We start from the raw sequence: 23,694 nt of genomic DNA on the forward strand, positions 1-23,694 counted from the left end.
GGCAAACCTGTGATTTAACAGGTAGACTTAGGGCAAGATGAATAATAGACATCAAAAAAATAAAATAGTGAAAAGCAGTTGATTTCAAGGAAACTATGAATAGATAATAACAGTCCAGGTTTTAGGTGAAGATGGCAGAAGGGTTAGGGTCCTTCACGGGAAACAGATGGCACACTCAAAGAATTTTTAAAGAAATTTGGGGGACCGAGTTCAAGAAGAATGAAGGCTGGGATTTGGGGGGGAGTTTTTAAAAAGGGGCTGTTTGTAAAGGGATGGACAGGATGGAAATCTAGAAGGGAGAGGGCTGGACCCCAGGGCCGGCAAGAGCCAGGTCAGAGAAGCGAGGCAGCGGTGCCGAACTGGTGGCCTGGCAAAGGGGGCAAGTACCCCCAACCTCACCCCCTTCCCTCCTCCCATCTGCAGCTGGTGCCTCCCACTGGCAGAGCCCAGCGCCCAGAGCCACCAGGAGCCCAGAGCCACTGTCCCCCGGGTGTGGGCAGGACAGAGAGTGGACCCGAAGTAGAAGGAAGGCCCAGCCCAGGGTGTGTCGGTGTTGAGGGAGTCGAACTTGGCAGTGGAAGGCACCAGGAGAGGCTCCCCAGCAGAGCTGACCTCGGTCTTCCCTTTTGCCATGATGATCCCCCCTTCCTTGCTCCAGCCTTAGGATGAGCGTGTCTGATAAAACATGGGTAGATCCCTGTGTTTTCTTGCCTCAGTTTCCCCATCTGCTGAATGCATGCCTGGACTAGAGTGGTAGTTTCCAAGTTTTTACAAAAAAGCTACAGAACATTTCTGTTTAAACCACGGTAGCCAACATTAAACGGTGGACTGGGGAAGGAGGTGGGGCGTGGAGTGGGCCGTTGGCGGGAGTTCCTGGGACCTCACCTTTTTGCCTTCTTGTGGCACCTCTATTCAAACTAGAATTCAGTTTACAACTCTTTTAGCAGAATTATGCTTCCAGCTTCTGACTTCACCCTTACCTAGAAGGCTGGGGTCGGAGGTCATAACGCAGCCTGCCTGAACCCAGCCTTCATTCTTCTTTAGCTTGGTCTCCCAAATTTCTTTAAAAATTGTTAGTTGCCAGCATTTAAAGCTTGGAATATTCCTCATGAAAATCTGAATTTCTGAAAGTCCGAGTCCGGTTCCCTTGGGAGGCCAAGTGCAGGCCTTCAGAGCCCTGCAGGCACCTCTGGCTAGGCGCTTCACTACTGTCCTCTGGTGGCCATCTCTGGTATTGCAGGGAAGGTCCCCTGGCCAAGGGATCTAAAGGAAGGACAGTCCAATTGGGGTACAGGGGCCGGCAGGGCCCTGAATTCTCACTTTCCAGGAGGGGGCACTTTGCCAGTCCCAGTGGGATGACAGGGAAAAGCCATAGCAGAGGGATGTGAGGATGCCACAGACACTGGCCCCAACAAAACATGATTTCCAAACAGAACCAAGCTGTCTTCCCATTCACCGTGACGGTCCCCTCTCCCTGAGCTACGCAGCCTGTTTCTGCGACTGTGTCTGATAAAAGGCAGGTAAGTCCCTGCCCAGGCTGGACCTCAGGTTGCCCATCTGTAGAATTGTTTGAACCAGAACAGTAGCTTCTAAGCTCTTTTTAAAGTGGCAGAATGGTGACCTTTGGGGCTGCCAACACCTGTTCAACAAGTCCTGAAAACCCTGATTTCCAGTGGGAAGGCTTAACTTTTAAAAAATTGCAATAAGGGAAAGAGATGCTGATTATAGAAAATTTGGGAACTACCAAAAGATAGAAGGAATTTAAAAAATCACCCATTATCTCATTGCCTAGAAACAGTCATGGTTATTACTGTTGTTATATTTCCTTCAGCTTTTTTTTCTTTTTTTTTTTTTTTTAAGATTTATTTTATTTATTTCTCTCCGCTTTCCCCTTGTTGTCTGCTCTCTGTGTCCGCTTGCATTGTCAGGCAGCACCGGGAAACTGCATCTCTTTTTTTGTTGCGTCATCTTGCTGCATCAGCCTTCCATGTGTGCGGTGCCACTCCTGGGCAGGCTGTGCTTTTCTCACATGGGGCAGCTCTCCTTCAGGGGTGCACTCCTTGTGCATGGGGCACGCCTACACAGGGACACCCCTGCGTGGCATGGCACCCTTACATGCATCAGCACTGCACGTGGGCCAGCTCACCACACAGGTCAGGAGGCCCTGGGTTTGAACCCTGGACCTCCCATATGGTAGGCGGACGCCATATCAGTTGAGCCACGTCCGCTTCCCTCCTTCCAACTTTTTTTTGTTTCCTTTACAACGGTGCCTTAAAAGTTAACATAATAATTCTCATTTAGTATATATAAAGTAAAAAATATTTGTGGTTATTGGTGTACCCAGCCAATATTTATTAAGCACATACTCCATGCCAGGCACTGTTCTAGACAGTGGGGAAGGTGGCAGTGAGGAAAAAGACAAAAAACCCTGCCCTCTTGGGGCTTCCATCCTGGCAGGGGGCAACAGGCAATAAGCAACAAACCCAATAAACCAAAAAAAGATGGAGTAGATCAGAAGGTGAGACGTGTTCTGGGTGAAAAGACAAAAATCGAGAAGGAGAAGAGGGTTCTAGTGCCACTGTTTTGGGGGCGCATAGGCAGTTGCAGCATGAAACTCTGAACAGAACCTTGCAGGCGAGGGAGTGAGCTTTGTGGCATTCTGGGGGAAGAAGTTTCCAGGCAGAGGAAGCAGCAGGTGTTCCCTGCAGGAGAATGGAGGTGATTCAGAAAAGGGGAAAGAAAAAGACTCACTGACACATCACCACTTGGGGACCATCTCCTCTGGCGTTTTGGTGCCATCGCTCTGTGAAGGCTGCGTGCACTTGTGCGCACACATACCCACGAGCACGCAGACCCACAGACACACATCCAGACACCACCCGCTCAGTTATTATCATGGGATCCTACAAGACCGTTCCTGCTGTGCTGTCCACTGCTTTCCCACCAGTATATCCCAGATGCTGCCCAACACCTTCTCTGTTCCCGTCAGTGGCTTCGGGGGCTCCTGGATCCTCTGCCTTAGCATCATGGGCTGCTTCGTGAAGATGCAGCTCCCAGGCCCCTTCACACACCTCTAGACCCAGACTCTCGGAGGCTGGGCCCGGCATCTGCATTTTCACACGGTGTTTTTGTGGGACCCTTCCTCCCCTGCCTTTATGCCTGTACCATCAGGTGGCTTAGCTGATCCCCTGCGGGTAGACATTTAGGTTGTCTCCCCGACACCCTTGAACTTCGTCTGCCCAGTCGGCCTGTTGCTTGCACAGGACAGATTCCTGGAGATGGGGGGTGTGTACCTTTGACCTTGGGCGCTCTGCTCTCCGCGGGGGCGCTCTGTGGCGGCAGCACCTGGGTGGGTTAGAAATGCCTGTTCTCAGCCCCACTGAGCCCCGTCGGCTGGTCAGAGGGTGGGGGCTGGCCTCCGCCGCCCTCCAGGGGGGTCCCACCAGAGAGGGAGAGTCTAAAGTTTAAAAACCAGTTCCTCTGCAGCAGTGGCCATACTTCGAGGGCCCCCTGCCCACAGGTGGCTGGTGACCAGGGCTGACAGTGTGGACAGGACATTTTTACCATGGCAGACAGTCCTATCAACAGTGCCGTTCTAGACGGTTCTCCAGAAAGGACGAACCATCAACTCTCCCGTGTCCTCACCCTCCTTTTAATTAAAAACAGGGAGCATCTCCACGGGCACAAGAGCACGCAGGTTTCTCAGGGGAGAGGTGGGGGTCGGGAGTGCCCACTTGTCCTCGTGGTCTTGTTAGAAGAGAAGCGTCTCGCAGTTTAGGCTCTCCCGCCTCCGTGGAGCTGTTCCTTCAGACAGCAGGGGTGCAGGGGGGAAGCTGAGAGCGGATCAGGACGCCAGGGAGGACGTGTCCCGACTGGCTGACGCCCGGTTTCCACTTCACCTAGAGGAGGTCTCACAAAGGCAGGGGCGGGGCCGGCCTAGGAACACAGAAGTGAGCCGGCGCTCTGAGAACCGGCTGGCTGGGTGAAAGGCGCTCCTGCCGGCCGGCATGCACGGGGCCTTAGCACGGGCTCCCGCGGGCGCAGGGCGCTGTATTTACCGCCGCTTCCCTCCTGAGCAGAACGAGATCATCCTCCTGCGCTCCCAGCAGCAATCGTCCCAAGACGACAGCCACTCAGCCCTGAGACAGCTGGAGGTAAGACCAGGGCGGGGAGGGAGGGGCCTAGGAGTCTCTGTTGTCCATCAGTCTGTCTGTCAGTTGGTCAGCAGCCTGTCAGCCAGTTCGCAGCAGCTGTACTGTAACTGCCCTGGTGCAGGCTCTGTCCTGGGCCCCTTGTCAGGGGCAGCCTCTGCCGCAGGTCTTGTGGCAGAATTCTGTCCCCCCAGGCTCTCCGTGCAGTTTATAGATGGCCTCTCCCCTCCCAGGGTGTCCAGCCCAAGCTGATGGGCCTGCAGTTTCATCCCAGACTGGCTCCTGCCAGACAGCTCTCTGCTTCGGTCTTTTCTTCTCTCTCTCCTGTCCTCGTTGTGTCTGCTTCTTTATCAGACATAGTAATTGCAAACATTTCTTGAGCAGTTACTGTGTGCCAGGCACTGGCCTAAGGGCTCTGCCTGCACTATCTCATTTATCCCCACCACAACCCTGTGAGGCAGGTGCTCTTGATCTCCCCATTGTATAGACGGGGAAACTGAGATTCAGAGAGGTAGAGCCGCTTGACCAACATCTGGGAGTTGGGCTAGTGTATCAAGTTGGAATTGTATTCAGCTGCTAATTACAGCTGCCCGAAAGAACAGTGGCTTAAACACCCCAAAATGACCGCTTCCCAATGGCTCCTTCTACTTTTCATTCTCCCATCCTTAGTGTGCAGCAATGTGGCTGCCATAGGTCCAGCCATCACATCTGTTTCAGGAGGAAGAAAGTAGGATGGGGGGGGGGGGGGGCGGAGAGGAAGAACTTACTAGCTGAATCAGCCACCTAAAAAGTATTTTCCCAGAATTCTCAGCCAACAGTTTCTGCACTTGCATCCAATTGGCCAACCCTATTGCCAGAGAAGTTTGGAAATATAACCTTCAGCTGGGCACCTTGCCATCCCAACTGCAATCAGGGTTTTCTTATCACCGTAAAAGGGGAGAATGGATACTGTGGAGCAATGTCTACCCAAGATGTGAACCCACAGAGTTTGACTCCAAAGTCCTGTTCTGATCCAATAGTTCCCAGCCAGGGAACTGTCCTCCTGGAGCCAGTCCCTTCCCCATTCTGGCTTGTTGCTGATTTTGAACCTGGAAACTAGCCCGAGGTACAGGGACGGTGGTGCCATTCTCTGATGGGTCACTGGGGGGCAGCAAAGAACACGCTGCCCGCGAGCTGTTCCTGCTCAGCAAGTCCCCGCCCCGTGGTCCCCCAGGGACTCCGGGCTTCCAGGCAGGGTCCAAGTCCAAGCAGAACCCCACCCCCCAGCTGGGCACGTGTCTGGGGGGCCACCGAGAGTCCAGACCCCTCCTTGGCGTTGGGCCGTGTGTGGCTCTGAACCGCAGGGTTTGGGAGGTTTCGGGGGAGCTTGCGGAGGCCGAGCAGGGGGCCCTGGGCATCCCTCAACAACCCCCGCAGGCCCCCCTCAGCTGGCTGCTCCTCTGGTTTTAGCGTGACTTTTGTAGCTTCATTTCAAATGTCAGTATTCTAGGCGGGGGGCTCTGTCTTAAAAGCAAAGAGGATGTTTTCTTATCCCCTGCAAAATGTCACTTCCACCTGCCCTCTTCTTAGAACCCTTTCACACAACTATTCCTCCTCTCCTGCCCTTTGGGAGAGGTGGTGGGACCAGTCCCAAAACGGGAGGTTTTCCAGGAGTTACGCAAACAGGTCTTGGGGCCACGTACCAGGGGATGACTCTTAAAGAAGCCACTTCCTAGCTGTGTGACCTTGAGAAAATGACTTAACCTCTCGAGTCTCAGTTTCCTCATTTGTAAAATGGGAATACTACTACTACCCACTTCTTAGGGGTGTGAAAGTTGAATGAAATCATGCTTGGTACACTGCAGAACAGAGAGCTGAAAATGGTAGCTAGTATTGTTGGTTGTCATGTAAGTCAGGAAAAGAACTGGAATCACCATGGCCTTGTTACTAAATGAGTTATTGCCAGAGAAAGAGTTTAGCCCAAGGTCAGCTGTTAGGTAGACGATACAGGGGAGCTAGAGAGAAGGTTATTTTTCTTCTCTCAACTCAATATCCTCACCTGAAACATGCGACAATTGATGGGATGCGTTGAGAGCATGCGTGAAAGGTGCCTGGGACATCACAGGCTCAGGACACACATGCCTTGTGGCTTTTATTTTATTTTTTTTGAGGAGGTACTGGGGGTTGAACCCAGGACCTCTTACATGGGAAGCAGGTGCTCAGCCACTGAGCTACCTCCACCCCCCAGTGAGAGTTGGTTTTGTTTGTTTCGTTTAGGAGGTACCGGGGGATTGAACCCAGGACCTCGTACACGGGAAGCAGGCACTTGACCCCTTGAGCTACGCCCACTCCCCACCGCATGGCCCTTTCATACACCTTTAGAAAGGAGGGCGGCTGGTAGAAGTGCGAGGTCTCGGGTTCAGAGGCTGAGTGCCAGGCTGGCTTCCCTCCTGGCTGTGTGCCTGGGAGCCGCAGCTCCCTCCCCTGGAAATCGGGGGTGTCGACAGGGCCAACCCAGCGAGAGGGAGACCCAGATGGCGCGTGCCGAGCCCTGGGCCCGCCTGCCTCCAGGGCGCGTTCACCTTTGTAGGCTGAGAAGCCAGAGCGAGGGCCAGGCGGTGTTTCTCTCGACGGAAATCAGCTGGGACCACCCCCTCTCGAGCAGGGTCCTGAGACGCTCAGGCAGCTCCCAGCCCAGGGAAATCCGAATCTCCTCGGGCAAGGTCGGGGCGGCAGACGGCTTGCAGTTCCCAGGCTGCCAGCTGAAGCCAAGGTTGAGAACAGCGGGCTGCACCTGCGGGGGTCCACAAACGCCAGCCAGCGTCAGGGTCCGCTGGAGGGTTCCTCCGCCGCGGACAGCCGCCCCCCCGCCGGGGCTCTGAGTCAGTAAGCCTGGGTGGGGGCAAGGAGTCGCTTTCCTGACAAGTTCCCGGGGGAGGCCGGCGCTGCTCATCTCGGCACAGGCTTGAGAGCTCACTAGAGCAGGCGTTCGTAACCTTTTTTGTTCCACGGATCCCTTTGCCAGTCAGGTGAAACGAATACTACTGTAATTTCTTTATTGCATACATTCATAAGTGAAGGATAGGCTGGATTTCAGTTAGAGGTCAGAGAAAATGAGAATAAGTTAAGTATTTTTCTTCAATTCAAGCCCACAGGTCCCTTGAAATCTTTGGGTCCAATGGATCCCTGGTTAAGAACCCCTGCACTAGAGTGTTGAGTTTTAAACTATGAGTGGTGAAATCGATTTTTTGGATTCCAGCCAGCAGTTAAAAATAATGAGACAGAGTGAGTGGGTGTAGCTCAGTGGTTGAGTGCCTGCTTTGCATATATGAGATGCTGGGTTCAATCCCTGGTGTCTCCTTAAAAAACACACAAAAAAAACCAGAATAGAATGGACAAAATAAGAACATATTGTAAGAATACTGTTTTATGAACCTTTAATTTCATTTAACTAGGTAATGTGTATATACACACATTTGTATGTATGTATATATGCATTGGACTGCAGCGTAAAATGTTTTTCTTCCTGTGGGCCACAATAAAAATGTTGAAAGTCACTAGCATTTTAAATTTCGTGATTCACTATACATGTAAACACACATACATACATGTAAGTGAACCAAAACTTACCTTAAGCAATATTTGCCCTTATTACCCTGCAATGCATGCTAGCATTCCGCCCCCCCCCCCCCCCCCCCCCCCCCGCTTCTTTTCTGTTCTGTTTTATTTCATTTTTTAAAAATGCCACTGAGGCCTATTAAATTGATCTCACAACTCCTTAGAGATCTGAAAAGCTGTACTTGGGAGACCCTGGCCCCTTTCCCACTGAAGGTCATTCTGGGTGGGCTGAAACCAGGGAGGCAGCTCAGTGACCCACGGCGGGTGTCCGGGTCTGCCGCCAGGAGAAACTGAAGAAAACCACGAAGGATGCAGATATGTATGAGAACAGCTACAAGGAGAACAGCAAGACCTTGGAATATCTCAAAAACTCAGTGGAGAAGCTATTCAAGAAGATAAACTGTGATGCCACCAAGATCCTGGTACAGCTAGGGGAGACGGGAAAGATCACCGACATCAACTTACCACAGTATTTTGGTGAGTCAAGCTGGGGCCCATTTCCAGAACTTTCTGTGACCAGGTACAAGGATTCTTTCTTTTGGAGGTAGTGAGACTGATGGTGAAGTGTGTGGACACTGAAGCCAGCCTGCCTGGGTTCAAATACCAGTTCTACTCCTTACTAGCTGTGTGACCTTAGGCAAGTTTTTTAACCTCTATGTGCTCCAGTTTTGTTTTGTTTTTTTTAATCTAAAAAATGGTAGTAAAACCAGAATGTACCTCCTAAGTTTGGTGGGTATATTAAATTAAGAGTTCATAGAGAAAAATTATATGATCATCTCAATATATGTAGGAAAATCACCTGGCAAATTTCGACATCCATTCATAATAAAAACTCAACAAATTAGAACTAAAAGAAACTTCCTTAACCTGATAAAGGGCTTCCACAACAAAACCTGCAACTAACATTGTACTTAATGGTGAAAACCTGAATGTTTTTCTCCTAGGATCAGGAACAAGGCAAGATGTTTGCTCTCACCACTTTTATTCAGTATTGTACTAGAAGTCCTAGCCAGTGCAATAAAGCAAGAAAAAGAAATACAAGACATACAGATTAGAAAGGAAGAGATAAAGCACTTAGAGCAGTGCTGGCATATAATAAGTGCTCAGCAACTATAACGCAGATTTCTAGGCACAGGCCCTGAGCTCAGAGTAGAGGGGGAGGGTGCCTTCACATGGCTCACAACAATTTTGGAATGAGTGACTTCCCCCTGCAACTAGCTCAGTGCAGGGCATAGAATAAAACCCGGGATGCTTAATACAGCCTGGTTAGGGAGGTCCCCAGACCTCGAGGTTGGAAGGTCTCACAGGACTCAGTATACAGTTGTACTCATAGCTATGACTTATCACAGCAATAGGATACAGAGCACAATCAGCGCAAAGGGAAAAGGCACATGAGTGAGATCCAGGGGGGAATCAGCATAAGCTTCCAAGGGTCCTCTCCAACTGGAATCAGACAGGATGTGTTTAATTCCCCCAGCAGTGCACTGCAAACAATACACAGGAAACGTTGCCAACCAGAGCAGCTCATCGGCCACTCAGTGCCCAGGGGTTTTTATTGGGGGTTGATCACAAGGCACCCGCTGCCTGACACATACTCAAATTCCAGACTTTCAGAAAGAAAGCCATTTGGCAGAAACCCTAGTGTTTGTATAATCAGTTGAGGCACCGTGAGCCACTCTTATCAGCTACAGGTAAGAGCCTTCCCCACCTAATTTTCCAGATGCCAGACAAGGGCCATCCTTGTAAACAGTCCTTTTGAAGGATAGTACTCGGGCCTGCCCTATTTCTTTTCTTTTCTTTTTTTTTTTTAAGATTTATTTTTATTTATTTAATTCCCCTCCCCTCCCCCGGTTGTCTGTTTTCTGTGTCTTTTTGTTGCATCTTGTTTCTTTGTCCGCTTCTGGCACGGGAAGTGAGGGCGGCGCCATTCCTCGGCAGGCTGCACTCTCTTTCGCGCTGGGCGGCTCTCCTTAAGGGCGCACTCCTTGCGTGTGGGGCTCCCCTATGCAGGGACACCCCTGCGTGGCAGGGCACTCCTTTCGCGCATCAGCGCTGCACATGGGCCAGCTCCACATGGGTCAAGGAGGCCCGGGGTTTGAACCACAGACCTCCCATGTGGTAGACGGACGCCCTAACCACTGGGCCAAGTCCGTTTCCCTTAATTTCTTTTTTTTCGGCACACAACCTATCAAGTTCCTCGACGCCTGGCCCCTGCTCACGTTTCTCATTTCATCTTGTCCAGCTCACCGCCTTGCTCACCACCTTCAGCGGCACTGTTCTCTCTGCTCTTTCAACCCCCCAAGCCCATTCCCACGCCAGGGCCTTTGCATGGGCTACTCCCGGAAGTCTTGCCCCTGCCCAGCTCCTCCTCACCACTGGAGATGCTCCCCCACTCCACCGCTATTCCTTGGTGGGCCGTCTCACTCTTAACATTTCCTTGACTTGTCTCTATGTACACGTCGCTTTCCTTGATTCAGTGAGGTCCCTGGGATCCGAGAACAAGTTTCAGATGCAAATATTTTTGATCCCTCAATTTCAGAGAGTGAATAGCCACAGTTTGGACAGTGTGAGGTTTATTAGAAAAGTATCTCCAAACCCAGTGGTGTTTGATTCGATGATGGGCATCTGGATCGTGACGGACACCTGTGTTTATCTGTTCGTGTGTCTAACATCATTCTCCCCGTCCCCCCATACACACACCGTGAGGCTTACCAGCTTCCTTAGGGCAAGGGCTGCGTCTTTCCTGTCGCTTTGGCTTTTCCTCCCCTCAGCATCTAGCTCGGGGCGTGGCATCCAGGAGGAAGGCAACGATCGCTTGTGGACTGACTGCCTGAGTGAATGGCGAATGCGCGGGGCTGCCGGGGGTGGCTCCCTGAGTTAGGAGGGTGGGGACCTCCTGCAGGGGCTGGGGTCCGCCTGGGCCTCACAGCACCAGTCGCAGGAGTTTCAGGCAGGGCGGCGGGGGCGGCCTCAGCAGGGCTGGGGGCCCGAGCCCCGGGGCGCGCAGGCCGCGGGCTCCCCCAGTGCTGCGCGGAACCCGAGTCGCTCCGCCTAGCTTTTCATCATCCCCCACAAGGAATCATTGTATACATTCCTTTTCCTAATTTCCCCACCCCATGAAACTTTAATGCCGGAGATAGAGTACATATTTGTGTCTCTACTGTATACCTATCTGTGCGGTATACATTTTAAAAAAGAAAAGACTTTTTTTGCCTCCTACGAATCAATTTTCACGCCCTTTGGGTGAAATACTGCCCCCGTTGAGAATGGATGGTGCAACCCAAGAGAAAGCCCTCATCCCTACGGGGTACCTGACCCCCACGTCCCTTCCTCCCCCCGGGGCCCCGCCGGCGGCCCCGCAGGACCCCGGGGCCTTGGCGGTCAGCCCGGCTGCTTGCTTTCCTCCAGCCATCCTTGAGAAGAAGACGAACGACCTGCTGCTGCTGGAGTCCTACCAGCGGCTCCTGGACATGGAGGGGGCTGAGACGGATTCCCGCCCCTCCTTCGTCAACCCCTTCTGGGGCGGCTCAGTCCTCCTCAAGCCCGCAGAGTCCTCCAAGGCCGCCCCCCCGCTGCTCAGCTCCGACGCCTTGAGTGAAGGGCTGGAAGACAGTGAGTGCTCTCCCTCTCCCCCTGTCCGCGCAGGTCGCTGGGTCTGGGGTCCTAAAAAGCACGTGCCTTCCGGGCTGGGGACGCTGTTTCCAGGGGCCTGAGAGGGCCTGCAGGGTGGACCCTCAGTTTCCCTTCTCTGGAAGCCTTCCTCGGCTCATCACTTCCTTCGGCCACCATCTTGGTTGTGGCCACTTTATGTGGTAGGTCAGGATCTCGGCTGGGGTGCAGGGAGTGACCGAGCCAAGATCCTGACGTTTAGTCACCCTGGCTATTTCAAAATCAAACCTTAAAATATCTGAATTTTACAAGTGGGCAAGGTACAGGCCTCTGAAATTCCCTGATCCCGTCTCTCACTCTCACCCGCGTGCTCTTGAGTCTTAGTCCATCCCTGCTCCCCTTTCTCTGGCCCCTTCTGCACCTGTCACCCCCACCCTTGGCTCCTCCCCATCCACGCACCCCTTCCCCATACTGAAGAGGCTGCAGCTTGTTTCATGCCAGAAGCAAGACGCCTAACTCTGACCCTCTGTCCTTCCTTTTGGATACCCCCGCGCACCGGGGGAACTGGCCCTTCTCTCTGAAGGTGGAAGTAAAATCGCCCCACCTTTTGGAGGGCAGTTTGGCCACACACATGGAAAGCCTCAGAAATGGATATACTCCTTAACCCTGCAATCTGCTTGTGGGAATTATTTAAGGATCAAAGACCCGTGTAGGACATTCACCACACCTCAGTTTCTCCTAGCCCCTAGTGGAAACAATGTAAATGCCCACACATTAGAGGCTGGTTAATTAAATTATAGTTTGTCCAGCCATACAGTGGGATAGTGTGCAGCCATCGAAAAGAATGCCGTGGATCAACATGAACTGATGTGGAAAGATGTCCTTGATGGTGTTAAGACAAAACAAAACGACCACAGCATGTATTTTATAATTTCACCTTTCTTTAAAAAAAATCATACTAGGGAGCAGGTATTGCTCAGTGGTTTGAGCACCTGCTTCCCAAGTGCAAGGTCCCATGTTCAATCCCTGCTACCTCCTAAAAAAAAGGAACTGTACATCAACATGACATACATATTCATATTCAGTTGTTCTTATCCACTGTGATTTACCCCTCAGGGGACATTTGACAATGTCTGGAGACATTTTGGTTGTCACCACTTGGCAGGGGTGTGTGGCCTCTAGTGTGTAGCTCAAATGCTGCTAAGTATCCCACAGTGCACAGCACAGCCCTCCACGGGGCTTCCCAATGTCTGTATCAGGGCGTTGAAAGGTCTATGTGTATATACACACACACGTAGGTGTATCTGTGTGTGCATGTGTGTGTACACGTATATATGGAGAGAGAAGGAGGAGGAGGACAAAGAGGAGAGGGAAGAAAAGGAAATAGCTTGATTCTGCACGGAAAAACAGAGGCTGCACGGGGACTGCTAGAGTGGCTATTTCTAGGTTGTGGTTTGCAGAGAACTTTGCATTTCTAAGTCGAACAATTCTGTATTGTTTAAAATTTTCTTTTACAGTGACCTTGCATGACTTTAGTAATCAGAATTTAAAAAATAGACTTTTTATTAAAGCTGCCCCCACTTTTCTATTTTTGGTGAGCAGCATTTCAAGTATGCCCAGGATGGAAGGAGAGAGCCCCAACACACACGCACCCCTACACTGCTCCTGCTTCATTAGCTGAGGTCCCAAAGAGGAGGCTCGCAAGTCCAGAATTTATGGAGCGAGTCTTCACTTATGTTCAAGAGAATGTTAATAAACAATGGGTTTTAGTCCACTAGATTCTGTGGCCCATGTGATGGAATCAGAAGAAGGGCACTCTCTGGGCAGATTAATTAGGAAAAGATTGCCTCTCTGGGTAGACATGGTTTGGCAGTCAAGTGGGAGCTGGATTTCAGCCCATCCCTTCACCTCTATCTGCCAGATATCTTTGTGCAGTGCACACCCTGAGCAACTGCATATGGCAGTCCTGCCCCTGGGTAGTAAACTAAACTCACCTTCACATTCTTGTCTGGGAGAAAACACACACACACACACATTGTCTAGGCATGTATATTAGCCTCCTAGAGCTGATGTGAGAAAGTACCACAGGCTGGGGGACTTAAACAGTAGGGGTGTATTCTCTCACAGCTCTGGGTGCCTTAAGTCTGAAGTCGGGGTGTTGGTTTGGCCGTGCCCCTCTGGAAGCTCTAGGGGAGGATCCTCCCCTGCCTCTCTCGGCTGCTGGTGGCCCCTGGCGCCCCCGGCTGGTGGCAGCCTCATTCCCTCGCTGCCTTCATCTTCACATGGCCTGCCCCTCTCTTTGTATGAGGCGGAGAGCGCACCCTAATCCAGTCTGACCTCCTCTTCACTTGATAACACCACAAAGGCACGATTTCCAAAGAAGGTTCCTTCAGTTACCGGGGTAGGACCCGAGCCCCTGGGATCTTTCTGGGTGACTCAGCTCTCCCCACGTGGCGTCCCTGGCAGCACCTCTAGCTCCCCCCGCTCGGGGAACTTTCCTGCTCCGTCGCTGGCCGACGCCAGCCGCGTGCCAGGCGGGGAGCCGCCCGCGCTCCCCCCTCGCTGTCTCCGCAGCTGAGCAGCCCCTGGACCACGGCAGCCTGCGGCAGCTGGTGCTCACCAACCTCAAGGCGCGCGAGTCTCGGGCGAAGGATTCTCAAGCGGAAAGTTTACTGAAAAGGGCGATGAGCTGAGGGCCAAGAAGAAGATCCTAACCTGAGGGGGATGGGCCACTTTGTACCATGACCAGAGAGAATAAATGTCTTGTTCCGGGACCCCAGGGTCTTTCCAGGAGTCTTGGCGGGGGCGGGGGAGGATGAGGCACGAGGTACCATCTCGGGTGAACGTCGAGTTCAAAAATCAGCACAAGAGCAAGAACTGCAAGGCCAACAGGGCCCCCAGAGACCCCCGACGTGGGCCTCCAGGTACAGACCAGCACAGATCACCCCTCGCCAAGGTGCCAAAAGGGCCTTGGAGCAGTGATGGCACAGTTTAGGGGTCACGGTGAAGTCAAATGCTGATCATCAGACCCCAGAATCCAGCAGGGCATGGCAGACGCTCACAGGCAGAACCGGGGGGCTGCAGAGGGGCAACGAGAGGTGTGGGCTTCACCCCATCTCCTGCAGTCTGCACCCTGTGAGCAGAGGGCACACAGCCAGCTCACTGCTTAGCTTCAGGCTCTGCCTCTCTGACCCGCTGTCTCCTCCTCTGGCCCTGCCTGCCTGCCTGTCTCGTTATCTCTCAGCCTGTCTCTGTGTTCCTCTGCCTTCTCTCCTCTTTTGTCTGTCTTTCTCTTTCTGTCTCTTTGTCTCCTTTTGTCTCTGGGTCTGCTGTCTGTCTCTCCAGACACATGGAATTGTGCTTGCCCATTCCTGTCTAGAGTTGGGTGGGATTTTCTTCGGAAACGAACAGGAGCCCCTCCTGGGGTGGGAAACTGAGGCAAGAGCCAGCACTGGAGGCGTGGGACTTCCTCTTCCCCAGAGGCCGCAGCTCAGGCCCAGACCTGCCTCTGGGGCCTTTGGGCCGAGCCTGAGCCGTGGGCTGAGGGGCAGCTGGGGGCGGGCTCCCGGGTGCGTGCCTGCCTATGGGTCTGTGTGTCTTGGCGTGTGAATCTGCATGTGCCTGTGTGTCTGCACCTGTGTCTCTGTGGGCATCTGTGTGTCTGTGTGTGAGCATCTGCACTGGTGCGTGGCTCTTTGGGGGCGCCGTGTCACTGTAGAGCTGTATTGGGGTGTCTTGCCCTGAACCCGCCTCTGCCTTTTTTTTTTTTTAATGTATTTTTTATCTATGATGGGTTTGTTTCTTTTAAAGATTTATTTATTTCTCTCCCCTTTTCCCCGCTGGTTGTCTTCTGTTCTCTGTGTCTATTTGCTGTGTCGTCTTTGTCTGCTTCTGTTGTTGCCAGTGGCATGGGAATCTGTGTTGTGTCATCTTGCTGTGTCAGCTCTCCGTGTGTGCGGTGCCATTCCTGGGCAGGCTGCACTTTCTTTCGCGCTGGGTGGCTCTCCTTACGGGGTGCACTCCTTGCGCGTGGGGCTCCCCTATGCGGTAGACACCCCTGCGTGGCAGAGCACTCCTTGCGCGCATCAGCACTGCGCATGGGCCAGCTCCACACAGGTCAAGGAGGCCCGGGGTTTGAACCGCGGACCTCCCATGTGGTAGACGGACGCCCTAACCACTGGGCCAAGTCCGCTTTCCTCGCCTCTGCCTTTAATCAGCGACCTGAGCCGGGGCCGCTTAGGGCCTTGCCAGGACCTTCCCCTGCTGAGCCTCCTCTCTGCGGCCCAGGGTGCAGGATCTCCACTGGGTGCCTCTGGAGGGACTGGGGAGAGGGCGGGCGGCGGGGGTCATGTGACACGGGTCCTGAGGAGTCCCCAGCAGCCAGGCTGACTTCACTGGCTGTACTGGCCGAATTCTAGCTCCTCCCGGGTGAATCGCTGATGCTCCCTCCTTGAAGCCTTGCTACGGCTCTGGCTCCCACTTACCCCTGGACCCTGCCCGTCCTCCCTGTAACCCTAGCTGCACTCCCAACCCAGCGGGGCCCTTGGCGCCAACCACACGATGCCTTTCGGCTGCCCCTGGGGTTCTCGGGATTCTCCTGAAACCTTGGAGCGCCGACGCCCACTGCTCTGGGTCCCCTTTGGGGAGCCGCCCCTCCCGCTCTCAGGCCAGGAGGTGGGGGCAGGGGCTGTCTTCAGCTCGCCAGGACCCTGAGCGCTGCACCTGCCAGGGCCCAGCGATGGCAGGGGCCGGGGTTGGGTCATGTGCCCAGAAAGGTCCCGGGAGGCCTGCTCTGGGGTCCATGTGGAGCTGGTAGGGGGCACGTGCCCTCTCCCCCCAGGGTGGCCCAGGGGTGAGAGGAGCCGGGGCTGCTGGGGAAAGGAAGGAAGGGGCCTCCTCGGGGTCCGAGGCGCCGTGTGACTTCCTGGAACCAGCTCAACGGAAGTCAGCGGATTCTTAACCAAAGCAGACCTCAGGGCTTCAGCAATGGCTTTGACCACACAAAGCCAAGTCTGGGTCAGAAATTCAGCCCCGTCCCCCAACTGCCAGGAGAGAAGTGTAGACTGCTTCTGCCTCATCTGAAAGTTGGGATGATCTCTTAGGACGAACCGATGGGCTATTTGGCAGATGAGCCACATTCATCACGGGCCCGTGGGGTCTCTCCCTTCCGTTTATCGTGGGGGCTCTCTAAGCATGTCTGTGGGAGGGGCACTCTGCCCCGAGCCCAAAGGAAAGGATGCCACGGACGCCAGCGTCTCTACTGCTTGACATCTCAGGAAGGGCGGGCAGTGGACATCCAGTTACCATTTCTACTAAAACGTGGCCCTTGAGGGAAACAGCCCTGAGAAGCTGCTAGGGACTGTTTTATATAAAGAGTCCTTAAGATTCAATAACAATGACAGCAATGCCACTCCCACCCGATAAACCACTTTCGTGCAAATGGGTACAGGGCCTCTCTTCCTCAAGGCATGCCTGTCAGAGAAACAGCATAACCCGAGACACAGCCTCCTGTTTATTTGAACACAGCCCCTGGATGGATTTCCATCTGCAGGAGGTAGGACCAAGTGGTGCCTCTAAGCCACTCAAGCTGTCAAGAAGATGGAGGTGAAAGCACGAGGTAGCCACACAGCTGCCTGACGGTGGCATTGCTGGGCAGAGTGGGATGAGGGCAGGGGCCGCCCCCCACCTCCCGCCTCCCCAGACGAGCCCTGGGTGGGGAGTGTGTCTCCCCTTAGTCCTTCTCTTCTCCGTGGGTGATGATGTGGACCAGGTTCTTGTAGTCCAAGTGGCCAGTGACGTCAGGGGGGAACGCGGCGAACATCTGGTCAATCTGCGATCAACCAGCAGGCCGCGCTGAGCGTGGTGGCAGGGGAGTCGGGGCCGCCGGGAGCGGGGTGGAGGGGCCGCCCTGCTCCCTCTTCAAGCCAGGGCTTGTTGCAGGGGGTCCCCTGACCCAAGGTCACATCCTTCCCTGTGGGGCAGCCCACAGCCCAAACCTGACCCACTAGGGGCTGTGAAGGCCCGGCCCTCGCCGCCCACTTGGGACCTCTCGGAAGGGCCGTTCCAGCTCCAGGCCTCCCCAGAGGCCTGGCTGGAGGCCAGCAGCTCCCTGTGTGCCCTCCCGCTTGCCCGGTTCCTCCCCGAGGGCCCTCGGGAATGGATGTCCTGCAGGACGCCCAGCCCACGCCGAGGGGTCACGCAGGGGTCGCAGACTCAGGTGTGCAGCGGGGCCAGGCGGGGCAGGTAAGTGACCAAGGCAGAAGCTGAGGTCCAGGGAAGTAAATGGCTGAACGGAGACCCCCACCTGTTTAGGGGAGCAGCAATGGCTCTGCGCCAGCCAAACGTGCCCACAGGGGATCTTCAGTTTCTCCATTTGTAAAATGAAACAACACTAGTCCCTACCGCTTGGGCTGGTTGAGAGTATGAAACGACATAAGGGCTCCCCCAGTTGGGATCTGGGTTGTTTTAGGAAAGAGGGGGAGAGGGAGTCCCCTGAAGGGTGAGCCCAGAGCTGGGGTGCAGGGAGTGCCCAAAGCACCCCATTACCTCCTCCTTGGAAAACCTCTCCGCCTGGGTGGTCAGCATCTCCTTAACGCTGCAGAGAGAGAACGGGTCTGGGCACCAGGTCTGCGGTAGGGGAAGCAGGGCCCCCCCGCCTTCTTGCACGGAATCCACTTACTAATCAGCCTTGAGCACCCCTTTGCCTTCGGGATCGAACACCTTGAACGCGTTGAGAATAGTCTCCTCGGGATCTGCCCCTGAAACAGGAAACAGGCTTCAGTGTGCGGTGGGTGGCTGGGGACCTGGGAACCCCAGGAGGCCGAGCCCTCATCTCCACAAGGAAGGGCCAGAGCAAGGCTCCTTAGCCTGCAGCAGAACCTTGCCCTCCGCCAAGCACTGAACTTCCAGTGGCGCTCTAGTCCCTGGGGAAGCGGGAGAGCGCTGAGCAAGCCCAAGTTCAAACACGGATGTAGGTTTAGTGAGACCTGGGGTCAAATCCTGGCTCCCCTGTGCTTGCTAGCTGTGTGACCTCGGGCAAGTGACTCCCCATCTGCGAGCCTCAGTTTCCTCCTCTGTAGACTGGGGATAATAATGGAATCCGCTTCCTAGGGGCTATTACAGGAGGCACTGCAAGTAAAGTGCTTAGAACGAAGCTTGGCTCAGGGGAAGCCTTGGAGCTCTGTTAGCCGCTGTTATTTTTTTCCAGTGCAATCTCTGCCTCCTTAAAAGCTACCCATATTCTGGCAATGCCTGTCTTTTCTCCTAGCACTTCAGTTCTTACCCAGCGGCCCACAAACTCACCTTTAAGTTTCTCCCCAAACATTGTCAGGAACACAGTAAAGTTAATGGGACCTGGAGCCTCCTTGAGCATTTCATCAATTTCTTCATTTTTCACATTCACACGACCTAGGGCAGGAAACACCCATTCAGGGATCCTGGGCCGGGGCAGGAAAGGCCGCGAGGCTCGGCGTTTGCCCTTGTAATTCCCCTTGGTCTACAGGGCAATCATCCAAACGCAAAGACACGCGGCAGGGCGACTTAGAGAGGTCAGCCATCGAAAGGAGTTAGTTATTTAAAAGATGGCATCTTCCGAACTTGGAACATTTTATACAGATACTTAATTTTAAAAATTATATGGGAAATGCCCATAGTCTAAATTAGTTCTCAGCTGAAGATGGGAGGGATAGATAGCAATCACTTGGGGGAACTTTCTCAAATTATACTGGCCTAACTCCCAGCCTTGGAGCTTGGGGTATCCCTGCTTTAGCCCACTCAGATCCTGAGTGCAAACTAGAAAAAGCTGCGCCTTCTTAAGACACTTAATGTTTTAAAGCTGAAAATCCACAGGGGCTACAAATGTGATTGATGTCCCACAGAACTGAGCAGTGCACGACTTGCGTAGCTGTCCGTGGCGGCCCTGAGTTCTGGGGATGGGAGTGAGGAGGTGGAGTTGGATATGGATATTTGAAAAATATGGGAAAAAGTGTACCCATGCGCACACTCCTGAGGAGATGTTAAATAAAAAAGCTGAATCCAAAATAGAATAATTCTAATTCTCTTATTTTAAAAAAGAAGCAAGCATACACGTATGCAACCAGAAATGCCTAGAGAAGACTGAGATTGAAATGTTAACAGCCAAATGTGGTCTTCTCCTTTATACTTTTCTGAATTTTCCACATTTTCTATTCCAAGGCGGCATTGCCTTCAAAACCACATGCAAAAAAAAAAGTTAAGAGAAAAGTAAGACGTGGAGACACGAAGCGCCTGAGCAGTCCCCTCTCAGCCTCTGAGATTTGTCTCAAAGGTCCCCGAGATGCAGCTGTTTTTAAATGACAAGCTCCTGAGCCTTTCCTGACACCCCCGCCCCCACACACTCTTGGTGGACGTGGGATAAGGAGACCCTCGTGCGGGGCCGGCGGGGGTGACGCACCCAGAGCGGCGAAGGTGTCCCGCAGGTCGTTCTTGTCGATGAAGCCGTCCCTGTTCTGGTCCATGATGGTGAAGGCCTGCCAAAGGGAGGCGCGGTGGTCAGCCCGGGACAGGGCCGCCGGCGGCCTGCGGGGCCGGGCCAAGGGCTGGGGAGGGCGAGGGGCACGTGGGGACCTCAAGGACCGTCCTAGGACGCTCCGTCGAGGCCAGACGTTTAAAACGGTCCGGCGGTTCCTCGAAACGTTAAGCACAGAGTTACCACGTGACCCGGCAATTCCTCTCCTACGCATCGACGTAGGGGAATGAAAGACCTGTGTCCACGCAGAGCTCGTGCGTGGACGTTCACGGCCGCACTGGTCAGCACAGCCCCCAAGCAGGAACTCCCCAGGTGCCCATCAGCGGTGACGGGAAAGAAAAGGGGCGGTGCCTACAAAGGACTCTTGTTTGGCAATTAAAAGCAATGAAATTCAGATTCATGCTCCAACATGGATGAACCTGGAGAGCATGATGGGGAGTGAAAGCCAGACCCGGAAGGGCACACATCGTCTGGCTCCATTCCTGGGAAACGTCCAGAATGGGCAAATCCATACGGACAGGAAGCCCGTCAGTGGTGGACACACGGAAGGGGAAGTGACTGCTAAGAGGTACGGAGTTTCTTTGGGGGTGACGGAAATGATCTGGAATTGGATTTTGGTGATGGTTGCAAAAGTTTTTGAATGTAGTAAAACCTACTGAATTGCACAATCTGAAAGGGTGGATTTTACAGTGTGTGAATTATATCTCTGGGAAGCTGTTATTTTTTTTTTTTAAGTCAAAAACCCCCAAGCCTGGGAGACCTGTAAAATAGGGAGAGTGTTCTTTCTCCCGGAGCTCCTGGGGAGGCTCCAATAGCTTTGAAAATACCTGAGTATTTCACAAATCACCACTCATCTGGGCGTGTTTTGAATTCTTTGCTGCAGCTGGTTCCTGGAAGCATTTGCACCCCACGACCACACCCCCAGCAGCTGAGCTCATTCCAGAGGTTTGAGGCAGGGCAAGGGAGAAGGGGCGGGCACAGCCTTCTCCCTGGACGGTGGCTATTTCAAGTTCAGATATGACATTTCATCCCAGGAATTCCACTATCCCTGGCCAATGGGCCACGACATCCCTGTGATCCAAATGTCAGCAGGGACAAAAGGTACAAGTGTTCCTGTCTGGTTTGGACGCCCCGGATTGTTTCCCTTTCATCTCCACCGCAACAGCCTCTTCTGGCATGACTTCAGGACATTTTCCTCTAAAGAGCCCGGTGGGAGTGTGGATGGACCAGCACGAGCCATTACTCCAGGGCCAGTCTTCCAGGCTGCAGGCAGTGGCTTAGTGCTGTTTAGTTTTGTTTAATAAGGTTTATTCCCATCAAACGTGACAGGGTTTCAAATAGGTATAACGTTTAAAATCCCTCCCAGATTGGCAAAAAATATTTTAAACTATTAGTACCCAGTGTTGGTGGAGATGTGGCAAAAAGGGCACTCTCTCCTTTTGGGGTTCTGGGGACTAGGCCTTGGCAGAACATTTCTGGAGGGCAGTTTGTCATGACCTAGGATCCAATCGTTCTACTTTTAGGAATTTACCCCAAAGAAATAATCAGAGATGCAAGCAAGGAGGTATTGTTTATCACTGGAAAACATGCTAAGCAAATGGGACATCCCACCACAGAATATGGCTGAAATAAACGTTAGAAAATGTTGACGCTGAATTGGCCAAAGGAAAAAAGTAGGTACTAATCAGTGTGTATAAAGATTGTGACTTTGTTTACTATTTATATACATACATTTTTAAAAAACGGCTTGAAGGATATATGCCAGGGCGTTACCGGAGTATCTCTGGTTGATAGAATTGTGCTTCTGCTTTGTGCTTCCCTGAACTTTCTTCTCCATTTCCAACAAGGAACATATTGTACTTTAATAATCAGCAAAAGTTATTAAAAATAATTTCTGTAAATGGCTCACACACCCAGGCAGGCTAAATTAGGGGTGGTTTGGCGGGTGAAGGTCCCCGCGGGGACTGCGGGAGGGGGAGATGTTCTCTACAGGGTGAGAACTTCCCTCCAGCCGGATGAGTAGAAAAGCTGCACCCACCTCCTTAAATTCCTGGATTTGGGTCTGTTCAAACATGGAGAACACGTTGGAGTTGGCGCCTTCTGCCCTCTTCTTGGCTTTCTTGGGTGCCTGGGGAAAGAGGAAGCCTGGCTTAAGAGAGTCCGAGGCTGGGAACTAGAGAACTAGGGCAGGCCGGTGTCAGGGCCCAGCTGCTCTTCTCTGAGGTGCCCACACTTGTACCTCCTACTCGTAGCTCAAAAGTGTGATGCTGGAGGGATAAAAGAACACCACAAGAATTTCTCAAGCGCACCCGCTTCCGGTGGATCTTCGGAGGTTGTGGATCTTGCAGGGCCTCCTTCCTAAGCCAGGAGGAGGAGCTGTGGCTCCAGGGATGGGGCCACACTTAGGGATCCGCCTGGGGGCGGGAGCCAGTGCTTTTGTTCCTGTGCGTTTTACCAAAAGCTCAGTAATGCACAGAAGGAGAATTGATCGGGGAAAGGAAAAAGTCAGGCTCACTAAGCTGTGAAGAAGGCTGAGATGAAAGGACACTTCCCCCGGGCCTGAATACTCAACCGCTTCCCAACTTCCCCTTGCTCCAAGCAGCAGTGTACTCTCTGGATGTTCTGTGCTTGCACCACGTAAACAGTGCAGAGAAGAGCCAGGTAACGTTACCTGCCCCCGCTTCTTTCCGACTTTAAATGATATTAATAGCAAACACTTATATAACAGTGCTGTTCGAAGCACTTGACATACAATATTTTATCATCACAACTGCTCTGTCAAGATTCTGGTATTACAATTTGTTCCCATTTTACAGAGAAGGCAACCGAGGCACAGAGAGGTTAGGTCACTTGTCCCAGGTCACAAAGCCAATCCCACTCAGAGCTCTGACTTGAGAGTTCAGAGCCCTCACCACTCTCCTCTGTTGACCCTGATCTGGGGAAAGCCTGCTTCGGGGGTGGGGGTGGACTGGGCACACCCAACCAGACAACACCAGGGAAAAGGTTTGAAAGTTGCAAGTTCAAAAGGTGGGCACAAAAAGAGCCTTTTCCCCAGCTGCCTGAACAAGAGAAAAGAATTACGAGTTGATCCTTAAAAGCCTTCAATCCCATTTCGCAAGGCCTGGGAGTTATTGATTCCCAGAGAGGTCAGGAGACAAGCCATAAAAAAGCCAACTCTCTTATTTTGTTCTTGCGAGTCCCCGGGAGCTGCTGTCCTCGTGGGCTCTCGGGCCATCGATTGGGGCTCCTGTGTGCGCACGCAGCCCCGTGCTCTTCCCACAAGGCTCCGCGGGCCCCAAGGCCGCCTCTCTCCCCCTCCCCTTGGCTCCTTGGCTGTGGGCGGTGGTCCCCCGACCCCCCAGCACCCCTGGCCTCGCTACTCACCATGGTGGAGAGGACGTTCGCAGAGTGGCCCCGGCACCGCTCCCCCAGAAGAACTCTACGCCCTGCCCAGCTCGCCCCGGCCCACGAACAATAAATACCTCCTCCCCAGGTTTAAAAATAACCCCATGACCACTTTTGGCAGTAATAGGTGAGGCGGACACCACCTAAGGCCCCCCCACCCCATGCCGTTGTTCTGAAATAACGGCAGCTCACTTGTCACTGGGTGACACGTGAGACCCCAAAAGGCATTCAAGGTTAAAGAGACGGCGGCTGGGTCACAGGCAGAGATGCTGCAGGCTTCCTGCCGCGCTGGGGCAGCCACAGTTGTGCTTGTCAATTTTGAGGGCAAAAAAAAAAAAAAAAAAAAAAAGAAACAAAAACAGCAGGCAGAGGAGAACATTGGTATTCTTTAACATTAGCAGAGATGGTGCCACCCCAGGGCCTTTG

General features: G+C 53.1%; 2 protein-coding genes across 2 annotated transcripts in view; one reads left to right on the top strand and one right to left on the bottom strand.

The window, feature by feature from the left end:
* CCDC63 (coiled-coil domain containing 63) overlaps positions 1–14,131 on the top strand; it is a 38,269-nt gene extending 24,138 nt beyond the window's left edge. The window contains exons 8-11 of the mRNA XM_004483012.5: positions 4,080–4,154; positions 8,033–8,225; positions 11,157–11,360; positions 13,932–14,131. Of these exons, the coding sequence (XP_004483069.3) occupies positions 4,080–4,154; positions 8,033–8,225; positions 11,157–11,360; positions 13,932–14,050 (591 nt within the window). The 3' untranslated portion in view covers positions 14,051–14,131. The remainder of the gene's footprint in view (positions 1–4,079; positions 4,155–8,032; positions 8,226–11,156; positions 11,361–13,931) is intronic.
* A 2,719-nt stretch (positions 14,132–16,850) lies between these two features.
* MYL2 (myosin light chain 2) lies at positions 16,851–23,354 on the bottom strand. Its single transcript, XM_004483013.5, has 7 exons — positions 23,248–23,354; positions 21,902–21,991; positions 19,789–19,864; positions 18,660–18,764; positions 18,037–18,115; positions 17,904–17,952; positions 16,851–17,187 (listed from the first exon to the last, which is right to left on the bottom strand). The coding sequence occupies exons 1-7, from the start codon at positions 23,248–23,250 to the stop codon at positions 17,089–17,091; spliced, it is 501 nt and encodes a 166-aa protein (XP_004483070.1). The 5' UTR covers positions 23,251–23,354; the 3' UTR covers positions 16,851–17,088.
* Positions 23,355–23,694: the final 340 nt, after the last annotated feature.

Source organism: Dasypus novemcinctus, chromosome 19 (genome assembly GCF_030445035.2).
Source record: "Dasypus novemcinctus isolate mDasNov1 chromosome 19, mDasNov1.1.hap2, whole genome shotgun sequence".
NCBI lineage: Eukaryota > Metazoa > Chordata > Mammalia > Cingulata > Dasypodidae > Dasypus > Dasypus novemcinctus.

Excerpts from the sequence above, each read along its gene's own strand:
- MYL2 (XM_004483013.5), bottom strand. Across the intron at positions 18,116-18,659 it reads GTTTGGGGAGAAACTTAAAG|GGGCAGATCCCGAGGAGACT; the intron begins GTGAGTTTGTGG and ends TTCCTGTTTCAG. Across the intron at positions 17,953-18,036 it reads GGGGTGCTCAAGGCTGATTA|CGTTAAGGAGATGCTGACCA; the intron begins GTAAGTGGATTC and ends CTCTCTCTGCAG.